The 12,139-nt window shown below is 39.0% G+C and overlaps 1 protein-coding gene across 1 annotated transcript in view; it reads right to left on the reverse strand.

The window, feature by feature from the left end:
• LOC150079723 (uncharacterized) overlaps nucleotides 1-12,139 on the reverse strand; it is a 58,947-nt gene that overhangs the window by 31,926 nt on the left and 14,882 nt on the right. Inside the window, exon 3 of the mRNA XM_090383190.1 lies at nucleotides 6,132-6,137. Within this exon, the coding sequence (XP_090239316.1) occupies nucleotides 6,132-6,137 (6 nt within the window). The remainder of the gene's footprint in view (nucleotides 1-6,131; nucleotides 6,138-12,139) is intronic.

Here is a 12,139-nt window from a genome sequence, read left to right on the forward strand (position 1 = left end):
ATTTTATATGGTATTCTCGAAGGATTTTTGAAATCTGCCCCTGATAGTAGGCAATGTAGGCGGTAGGTACATTTTCATGAGTTGATTGCGGTCTCGGGTGAACGCGAACTCCTGCGCTTGCAATAAGCACTTGTCCAACATGTGGGTTGGATAGCCACAACTGACCAAGTCTGTCATCACTGTGGAAATCTCGTTGCGCCTACCTTCATCTGTGCTGGAGCCGCTCCAAGCCCACGAGTACAGAGTGCGGGCGGTGCTGATGAGATGGCTTGGTGTGTGGCCAGATCTGTAGTCGGTGAATTGATCGCACCACATTGGATTGGGGTATACTGAGGTTTCCAGGTGTAGGCCCACGCGTTTTACCAGGACTTCCAAGAATGGAAGGGATCCGTCCACTTCTAACTCTGAAGTGAACTGGATGAACACTGACAAGTTCACTTTAGAGTTAGAAGTGGACGGATACCTTCCATTTTTGGATATCCTGGTAAAACCCTATCAAAGTCTTCCCACCCGGCCTCATTGCGGGCACAACCGTATACTGTACTTTAAATTTTGTCTCTAACGTTACCATTCTGTTAGAATTTGCTGACGAAGAAGCCCGTTGAGGTTCGAAATCTGCAAACCACTTGTAATTAAATGTTTATTAAAATATTTACCAGATATATGTATTTACGTCGATTTTATTTTTAATATATTTCGAATAATCATTCGTTAATGAAAATCACATTGAAGCCACATAATCCATGATGGCATGGATTGTCAGTTCATCAAAGGTCTAAAAATTTCCAAATAGACAATTTACAATCTAATCATTTCCAACAATATCAAATTATAAGCTTAAAATCTATCAAATGAAAAAATATAATTAACTCGTTCGACCTCGTCATAACATTTTACATGAACAACCCATTGCAGTTTACTAATTTATGTCATTCAATTATAAAATTCGTACCTTTTGTATCGATTAATAGCAATGGCATCACTCTCATAGGCAAATCGCGAATTTGTTCCAAAAAAAAAACGCCATCATAAAGGCAGCAAAAGTGAAAACATCATTTGTGAACTTCTTTCGTTCTTTCTTTGAAAACTAAACTGCTTTGTGTAGGATACCCGTCTCCCCCACTGTGCTCTTCACCCAGTAACTAACCATCAATGGATGTCATGTGACGTTTTATGGCCTGAAGGCAATCTGCATACTGAAGGGTGATGCTGTGTGGGTAATTAGGTTGGGCAGTCATTTCACAGAGTGCTCCAAGGAAACTGGCATAGATTTCGCATACAGTTTTGCCCTGGTCAAGCGACAGATCAGAACTTTATATATTCAACAAATACGAAACTTTCTATAAAGACAGAGAAACAGTTATACAGAAAAACCTCCAAATGATATTACCATCCTAAATAAGGTAAATGTTGGAAGAGATCACAGAATGGCAAGATGTACACTTCATATAGACGTAGGAAAGGAAAGGAAAAAACTGACTCGAGTAAATAATACAAAGGTCTTTGAAATAACAGAGGAGGAGAAAAATCAGGATGTACTGGAACTTAAGAACAAGTTTGAGCTTCTGCAGACTGCTCAGGACCAAGATATCGACGAGGAATATTACAACTTTCTGAAAGTGATAAAACCCAAGAAACCTATAGGGAAACAGAAATCCAAAGAAGAAAAAACAGTCAAGAAACACTTGTCATGATGAACCGAAGACGACAAATGAACGGCAAGAAAAACACTGACAGGGAGAAAATTGAGTATACTGAGTTATGCAAAGCCATTAGAAAGAGACTCAGAGAGGTCATAAGAAGATTTAACACAAGAAAAGGAGAACAAGCATTAAGGGAAAACAAAACATTTAAATCAGCAGTAATACAGAAAGACAAATGATACTGAAACAGAAGAATAGCGAGGGTGTACTTATAAACAGCAGAGAAAGCATAATTCAAAAAGCAGAAGTCTACTATAGAGAATTATACAAGGAGCGAGGGAATGATGCCAGCAGTGGGGAAGATGGATTGCAAAGTAGCAACACATACGACATACCCGATATTCTTCCTGATGAGGTAGAACATGCATTGAAGAAAATGAAGAATCGGAAAGCCCCGGGGGAAGATGAAGTTACTGTACAGTTGTTAAAATTGGGAGGAGGAGACATAACACAAAAATTGGCAAGGCTCTTCACAAAGTGCATTAGAAAAGGTGTGACGCCTAAGCAGTGGAATAATGCAATCATAGTTTTGCTGCATAAGAAAGGAGATAAATCAGAAACTGGAAATTATAGACCAATTAACTTCTTATCCCACATCTACAAGTTGTTCACAAGTGTTTCTACTAACAGATTAGAAAGAATACTTGATGAGAATCAACCGAAAGGGCAAGCTGGCTTTAGGACGGGATTCTCAACTATGGATCACCTTCACGTAATATCACAGCTAATGGAGAAAGCAAATGAATATAAAACACCATTATGCCTGGCATTTGTGGATTATGAAAAGGCATTTGACTCCATACAGCATAAGACAATGTTTCGGGCACTGGAAAGATAAGGCATAGATACCCCATATATTATGATTTTGAAGGAAATATATGAGAGTGCTACCTCCTTTATTAGACTAGACAAAGACAGTAGGAAATTTAAAATCGAGAAAGGAGGTCGACAAGGAGACACAATATCTCCGAAGCTGTTTACTGCTGCCCTTGAGGAAGCTTTCAGAAGATTAGATTGGTCGCAGAAAGGAGTCAATGTGAACGGAGAGTACCTAAACCATTTACGATTTGCAGATGACATTGTGGTCATAAGCCACGATCCGAAAGAATTAGAGGAAAATCTTAATCAGTTATGCACAGTTAGTAAGGATTTTGGACTAAAGATGAATATGGCTAAAACAAAAGTAATGATGAACAAGTATGCCACAGAAAGGGAAATAATGATTGAAGGAGCAGTAATTGAAAAGGTGGAGTCGTATACTTATCTGGGACAAGTTATTAGCTGTAATAATGATAAATGGCTGGAAGTCAAGAGAAGAATACATTTTGGATGGATAGCATTCAGTAAATATAGTCACATACTGAAGAGCAATATCCCAGTTTTTCCGAAACGTAAAATAATGAACCAATGTATACTCCCCACCATGACTTATGGAAGTGAAACTTGGGCACTCACCAAAAGAATGGAAGAGAAGTTGAGAACTACACAGCGAAGAATGGAACGAATTATATTGGGAATCAGACTGTTAGATAAGAAGAGAAACACATGGATTAGGCAGCAAACTCAAGTAAAGGACATTCTAATCAAAACTAAAGAACTAAAATGGTCTTGGGTAGGACACATAGCTCGAAGACATGATGACAGATGGACTAAGAAAATAACAGAATGGTACCCAAGAGGAGCTAGAAGAAAACCTGGAAAACAAAGGCGGAGATGGATAGATGAAATTCATGAGTTTTTGGGTAGCAAATGGATGGCCAGTGCTCAAAACAGAAGGAACTGGAAAGTTGCTGGAGAAGCCTTCATCCTGCAGTGGTTTGAAAATGGCTGATGATGAAGATGATGATGACCTCCAAATAAATGGGAGTAAATGCAAATAGATGCAAAGGAAACAGTAACGGGTGGTGATGGTGTGAATATAAGGAATATATAATATTGCTGTAAATATACCATAGTTTATCTGTAATTTTACATAGTAGTGAAAAGTCATCATTTGATTTTATCTCCTATTGTGGCTAGCTCCACAACGAGATACCAGTTATTGCACTATTTTGAATAAACAACGCATCTGTAATAGAGGATACTGCTGTTAATTATTCTCAATGGGTATCACCACCCAGACGGCAAAGTTTCGGAGCTTGTTGGCTCACTCCTCGGTGGGCAGGAGCAGCAATGCGTAGCACACGCTTCTTGATTAGACCGGGGTTCGAGCCCGTGCCCACCAAATACGGAGGATGTGGAAAGGTCAGGAAATGACCACCGCATATGCCCGGAGCAATATGGCCTTAGTTGCTATTGCTCCTAAAAACCAAATAACAAAACAACATGACAAGCTCACTCATCGGTAGGCTAGCAGCTACCCTGGTAATGCAAATATGCCCTCACGGTTCTGATGATAATTCCACAATATGAGAGACGCCAGATGGTGTCTCTCATATGCACCCGTAGGTGCTAAGTCGTTCACTGCGCCTATCAGCTAATATTTGGTGAGGTGAACTGAATTTAAGGGGTTTGTTGAAATCGGATTGTTTGTGAATTGCATTGGTGTAGTGGTTTGTGGCTGACCAGCGAACCTAGTTATAAGGTAGTCAACTGCCCAGAGTGAGCGATTCAATGGCGTTCTCTGATTGGCTTCTATGGAAGGGCTTCCTCTTATTTAAATTTATGGTAGATTCTAGGTGAAGTTTAATCACTCTATCTAAAAACCGCTCTAGCTCGGGAGAAGGCAGTTCTGTCCGAGGGTGAGCCGGCGTTTTTCCACCTCTTGTGCATGTTCTGTTTAATGTGGAAGAACCAGGCCTATGAATGATCTGTGATGGCTTGTTTCTTCGTTGCAGGAAAGAGAGAGAGACAGTGTCTTCACCTTGTCATCAGATCAATCCCGAGTTCGGGCTCTCATTCCTCACGGGCATTTCATGGGAATGCTTGATCCTGATAAACGCACTTTTCACTTTTGAGGTTTTTGGGCCCTGTAATTGTTTCATTTATGACTCCTCTTCTATCAAAAATGATTGGCATTTCTATTCACACAGAGAGAATGTATGTTGCTTATAGGATTTTGATTAGCAGTACAATCGTTATCACCCCCGGAACATCACTGAAAGGGATCGATATGGCGGTCGAGGTGTTCTCGTCTGGGGAGACGTTATCTTTGAGGGACGTGCACAACGCCAGAAACTGTAACCGGTGCACGCTACTGTGCTAAAGTAATCCTTCCCCATCCGTGTCTGTTCCGAGGTGCATTGGTCCCGAGTTCGTGTTTATTGATGATAACGCCACACCACATTGCACTGCAGCTGTTTATATTCTTTTGGAAAGTGAGGACATTGTTCGTATGGATTGGCCTGCCTGTTCCAGCTATCTAAATCTCATCGAACATATATGGGACGCTCTGGGGAGATTCCTAGCGGCACGGCCACATCCAACAGAAAATTTTTACCTGCTGAAGATTGCACTAACAGAGTAATGGACGATTACAGCAAGAATTTATCAACAACGTTGTTATAAGAATGGACAGACGGTGCACAGCGTGCATCGACATTGGCGATACCTCTACTAGGGATGTGATGCATCTTTGGCAGTGATGCATCTGAACATTGAATGACATTTTTGAATAAAGTCCCTCTGCACCATTTCGTCTCCTGTGTTGTGTCAGTGATGTTTCTGTACTTCATCATTCCTGTACCTCACGTGGTTCCTTTGGTATGCTTTTCCCATATCCAGGCCGCTCCTATGAGAAGCTACAGGTGAAAACCTGACTGGACCTAACATGCTCAGGCTAAATCCTGCTCGAGGAGCTTCACGTTAGAGATTTATCTCTCTCAGCGGGATGTCTAATTATAATGATGACTTCTTATAGTACCTATTGTCTCTTATCGATTAATAGATTTGATAGAACTTAAAAGTAATAATAGTTTGTACTGTTTATATGCTTGTTTAATTTCTTTCTGCCACTGTCCTGCAGATTTGGAAAAGAATTCAATTTATATGTAGAAGAAATTTTTTAAAGTAAAAAACATCATCATATGTTATATAATATTTTCTAATTTTTATTCAGTACTTGGACCACCCAGACTCTGTGTTTAGAACAAATTCAAATTAACCCCCAGTGCATGCAACGTAGTGAAAAAGTTCTTGATATTATTGTAGAGATGTATGTTTTCCAGACATATTTCTTGAAATTTACTTCATGATTCAAGTTGACTACCTTCTTAAAGGTCGATAAGAGTTCCTCCTAAAATTAGAGTTCATATATCCTATATTCGATGTGTATAAGTCGCTCTTGGAGTACCGATATTCTCTCGCAATTCTTCCTACTACAGAACAATAGAAACTTCAAGTTGTAATGTGCATTCATCTTGAATGAGTTCACCTGAGGTCTAATAGGCCTGACGTAGCCCAATGGTCAGGAGCGAGAGTGCGTAACACGCGTTCCTTGGGTGGATCGGGGTTCAAGCACTTGACTACAAAATGCGATAAATACTTGTATTGAGTATTTATCGTAAACTCTACTGACTTGGTTCTCGTGCTGGAGTATAAACAGAAAATTTAATTTAATAAGAACCAAGCCTGGAACAGTATTTCTTATTTGGTATGAAAAGCCTAGTCGCTTGCACAATTACTTCCCTGAATGCTTCCCGATTAGAATTTTCTGTTGGCAACATCATCAATTGGTCCCACTGCATATAATTTAAAAACTCTATGAGAACCTTGCAGTGGTGAGCTATAGTGGGCTCTCATGGTCTCGCAAGAGCCCATTGTTGGGACTACCATTTATTTTACAAATTAAATTAAAATTAAATTCTCTGTTTATACTCCGGGACGACCAAACAGTCAGAGGAGTTTACAAGATACACAGATTACAAGAAACAGTACCGTATTCAGCAGTCACGGGCTTGAACCCCTGTCACTCAAGGCACGTGTACTTATGCACCCGCGCGCCTAACCACTAGGCTACGGCAGCCCTATGAAATCCTGTGAAATGAAATCCTGGATGCAATTATTGAGTATTCAGCGCCGAAACTACGGTGGGGAGAGCGGGGCCCCCTTCCCAGTATTTTAAGTTATGTATTTTCATTAGCCGAGTGGTCAGGAGCGGGAGTGCAGTAGCACACGCTTTTTGAGTAGACCGGGGTTCAAGCCCCTGACTGCTGAATACGGTCGATCTGCCAACCCGCATTGGACCAGCGTGGCAGATTATGGTCCATTTCCTCCAGCATGAATTGTAGAGGAGGCTTCCATCCTGCAGTGGGTTGATAATGGATGCACTTTACTTTACTTTTTTATTTTAAAATTGCTTCATTTTTGATTTAATTTTTTAAATTCCTCTTGGTAGTTACATTTAAAATACAGAAGTTTCCATTGAAGGAAGAAAATTTCCATGTAATGAACGGTTAGGAGAGACAACTTTGTATGCATTGTTCTCCCCTCTGGCCTTTAGGCAATTTAGGTAATTTAAAAGTGCGAATTAAGGATGAAAGGTACCCGTTTCACAATGTTAGTGGTGTCAGTAAAACCTATGCAGTCCCATACCTAGAAGTCGCGCAAGCCAATATGCTTTCCTTAGCCAGTCAGAGGATTAAGAAGATTCCCGACATGGATAATAGCCTATGGGGAAGCTGCGTTGTGGTTCCCTTTACTCCCACAAACGGGTGTATGTTTTTCGGAGAAGTGAGTGATCCATGTCTTTCACTGAATTTTTCTTGTCTGTGGTTACATGGTCACAGTAGCTGAACATCCGACATTTTGCCCAATATTCGAAGAACTTGAAGTTGAAAGAATTTGAAGGAATCAAAATCGAAAGTAAGAACAGTAAAATTACCTCGTGACAAGTTATTAAATACATTGTTTTTTTTTTATTCTTAAAGGATAAGTTATTAATGCAACAGGGTGATTTTAAATTAAATAAAATAATTATACCATTTAAAGAAATTTTAAACATAAGCTACCAGAAATCGTGGAATTTAAAAGAACTTTCATCTCGGTGGCAAGATTGAAAACCGAATAAGAAATTTAAGTTTTTTCATAAAGTATGAAATAAAAATTAATGATTTTAGAGATTTTGTCGAAGACAATTTATCTTTAAAATCGAGTGAAATTCCCTTTTCAATTAAAAAAGCCAGAAATATCTTTGAAACCATTGCCATTAGCAGTGCTGAAGCTGAGCAAGCTTTCAGCGTAATGAATAATATTGTGCGAAAAAATGTGAATGAATGAATAATGTTGACAATTAAACTCATTGCAGATTATAATGACCATACACCTAATTGGAAAACCATTGCTTTAATTTGATCCTGATCGTTATGTCAAATCATCCCTCCATAATAATAGCTCAGCTATTGAGCAAAGAAGATCAAAAACAAATATTAATAAAGAAGTAAATTGCATATGGCAATTTATAGAATAAACTTTTCTTGAATATTTGTGTAATAATTTTTTTCACGTAATCTGTGATTTTTGTGTACCTTTTCTAGAACAGTTTTTTTTTTTTATGTAATATTTGTTTTATATTCTAGAATGTTTTGTGATAATTCGTTATTTGTGATATGGGAAATATTATCATTTTATTTTTTATTCGCAATATTAACATATTATCATGAAAAAAAATGTATCCATTATATTTCTCTAGTTGTAAAAAAAAAAGAATAAAAAAGTCGCGCGTCTGCCGAATACGTAGATGACTTGATGAAAAACATGGTTCGCGTTTCTTTTAGATATATTGATTACGAAATAAAGGTGATTTTGTATTTTAAATATTTTATTGATCATTCACAAAGTTCCATAATTTCTGGAAGACAATATACAATGGATTTATGATAACTAAAGTAAGAAACGTATACTTCCTACTGCAACGTATCTAAATGTCGGGGCACCTAACATGCATTAGCATGCTGGGACCTCTTGTACGTCTAGACACATCTCTAAGCTGTCCAGATTGCGGGTCCATCCTTGCAGATCTTTGGGATGCTGTACAAAGGTCCGTTCAAGCATTGGATCCTTCACCCAGGAATTAGATGGAATTATGGCCAGCAGTGCAGCAAGTAAGGATGAAAATACCTGTGGAACGCTTTTGTGAACTAGTGGACTGAATGCCTAGCTGCGTAATTGCAATTATCACGGCGAAACGTGGGTCTACCCGTTACCAGGTAGGTATCCCATGATTTCTATTCACTAAGTGTAAATAAGCCATGAACACGCACGAGGTCAGGTGTCAAATTTCCCTTCTCCCCTCCGTGTTTCTTTAAACCCCTAGATAATCCCCCGGGTGAACTGTACCTCTCACTTTCGGAAGTACTCCCATAGAAGGTGCAGAACTGGAAGATGTTAGTATTTAGAGATATAAAACTGGTCAGACCTTGCGATAACAGAGATGGTAACACTGGATTGCATTCAATATCATTGCTACTCAAAGTGTGGTCCGCGGACCGGTGCGGCCCATGAACAGTTTGTTACCGGTCCGCGACATATTGGAAATTGGTCGTGGACGTTACTGGTCACAGACTATTCGTCGGTTACTGGCCCACGAGTTTTGTATTTTACAAAAGTATTGGTCCGCAACGGATTGGAAATAAAATAAACTGGTTCTTTCCCACAGATTGTTCATGGTACCCACAGTTTCATTTGCCTTGGCAGATATTTCAACTACACAGTGAAAATTTTGCGGTGTTGTGGGGTACCACTGATTCTGCTGAGAGATAACACTATGTCCACTATACCGTACGTTTAACTACCAGTTAACGACATTTGCAAATTTTTCTAATTTTTTGACAAGTATGTATAACAAACACTTAAGACGGAAAAAAACTGCTCCAGCAATGAATTGGTCGAGGATGACACACAGGCCAAAAGAACACCTGGAACACTCAGGCGTCACTGTCATATGTGAAAATAATTAAAAAATGCTAATAGGAGTGGCAGAAAATATTTTGAAGACTCATTGAAACAATACTTTGATCTTCATAAAAAAAAGCCTCAACGGATTTTTTTTACCTACACCACACGAAATCATACGCAAATAGCACTTATGACCAGCGACAACTAGAATACATTTAGGGAGACTTTGGATAGGATTTTGGGATGATCAGAGCAGTACAGATGCGAAATACCGTATACATTTGGAGTAGAGTAGACAAGGTATAATACTGATGAATTAAAAATGGAAGTGGAAGAAAGTCGTTTTTAAATTAGAATACAAAGCAGACAGTGCACTTTTCTAGGTGTTGTAGAAGAGTAACAATGCGGACATAGGGGATCCTGTCGGTAACTTATTTAACAATTTTTTACGGGAGAGTCATAATTGAAATATATGATTGCGAACAAGAAATTCTGTTTCTTTGAAAGAGAATCGATTCAATTCCCTTTCCGAGTAAGTCTATTTCATTGAAAAAAGAAAATTAAGTAAATTATTCAAATGAAGAAATTACTAAAATTTATGTGTAAAGGAATGGTATTTTAAAAGAGAAATTCACCACAAATATGATGAGATTTTAGTTCATTGCAGTTTAGAGTGACGGACAACAAAAATTGCATCACCTTAAAAAAAGTAACATTTGTAGTGAAACGTATAACATATTGTTTGATTAGTCATTTTGTTTGTCGCAAAGGTATTGCGTCAGAGAACCTTTCTATTGCATCAGACAATAACTGCAACGTATTGCATCAGACAATAACTGCAACGTATTGCATCAGACAATAACTGCAACGTATTGCATCAGTCGTTTCTATGTATACGGCGTTGGAAGGCTATACACGCTCATTAGTATCAAGTTTTGTGGTGTAAACATGGCTCCATATGTTCAGTTGACAACAAAGAAAAAAGTGTAGCTGTTACTCGGTCCCAGGAACAGTTTTCTATGCATGCTATCGCTGATAAGGCTGCCACCAGTCAACAGTATTCCGAGTGCTGAAATTAGAGAGTGAAACCGGTGATGTGAAGAGAAGACCTGGATCAAGCCGTAAGAGAGAGAATAGCCTTTCCAAGATCGATGAAACTTCGTAATCGCCATGCTAGTACTCTTGATCTAAAACTGGAATTTGAGATGGCCTCTGGTTTTAAAACAAATGCACAAACTATCCAAACACAGCTTTCGGAATGTCGTCTGTACGTCAATCGGCCCAAGAAGAAGTTGACCCAACAAATGAGGAAGAAGCGACTTGCTTTGGCTAAAACGCATGTTTCAGGGACAAAGAAGCAAGGGGACACCATCTTTACTGACGAATCGAAATTCAACCTGCATGGTTCTGATGGAAAGCGATATATCAGAAGACGAAAATCGCAGGCATACCATCTTGACTGCATAACACCGACTGTAAAGTTCCCTTTCGGTCAAATGGTGTAGGGTTGCATAACAAGCAAAGGAGTGTTGCGAATTAAGTTTATTAACGGAACGGTGACTTCAGAAACCTACACTGTTACCTAGGAAGATTGCCTGAAACCCGTTGTTAGGTATCACCACAAACGTCCAAATCTATATTATTCAACAGGACCCAGCACCTTGCCACACAGCAAAATGAGGAAGTTTTATGCTATTTAGATTTAATGATGAGTTTGTCTTCTTGTCTCACAAGGTTAAAAAAATACTTATACCAAAGTTTTCCCTCATTTTTCTCCCTTAAGGTGCAGTCATACCTCAGAAATGCTGGCATTACAGTGTTGAGACTGGCTCGGCAAAAGTTTAGATTTGAACCATATTGAAAATTACTGGTACATAACGTCCACTAAAATTGCTCAGAAGAAGCCAAGTAAGATTCAGCTGCAGGAGAGCATGTAAGGGTGTGGTACCACGAAATTGAGTAACCGTATATCCATAAGTTGATTAAATCTAAACCAGATCTTTGCAAGGCTGTAATTGCAGCTCGAGAAGGAACAACAACAACAGAATAATGACAACTTATTTTGCTGATTTACAGTACATAATACTATTACGTTAACTTGTCATATCAGTTTGTACACGTAAATGCAATAAAATGTATATCTGGTTGTCATGATTTCTCATATTTCCAATAATTGCACGTTTTATCCTTTGGGAAGATATTTATAGCAATTAGATATATCAGGTGGAGTCCTTTTATTGGATTTTGTTCACAGAGATATACACCGAGTGATCACTGAATTATTACCACTCCTATAAAAACTGAATATGACCCTTTGACCACGTGAGATACGAGAGTGAAGAGTTAGTCGACCTACGCAGCATAGTGCCAGTGCCAGTGGTTCCGTAGGTAGTAAAATTCCGAGAGCACAAGAAAAAACTTATCGGACTTTGCTAAAGGACAGGTTGTGGGTGCTTCACGAGCTGGTGCCTCGATTTCCCAAAGGCTGAACTGGTGGGGTGTTCGAGAGCCGCCTTAGTTAAAGTGTACCAGGATTGGCGTCAAAATGGTCAAACAATGACCCGACGGCAAATCTGAAAAGATCAGCGAAAGGTTGATGTTAG

The sequence above is a fragment of the Mastigoproctus giganteus genome, chromosome 10 (genome assembly GCF_048544385.1).
Source record: "Mastigoproctus giganteus isolate SK-2022 chromosome 10, ASM4854438v1, whole genome shotgun sequence".
Classification (NCBI taxonomy): domain Eukaryota; kingdom Metazoa; phylum Arthropoda; class Arachnida; order Uropygi; family Thelyphonidae; genus Mastigoproctus; species Mastigoproctus giganteus.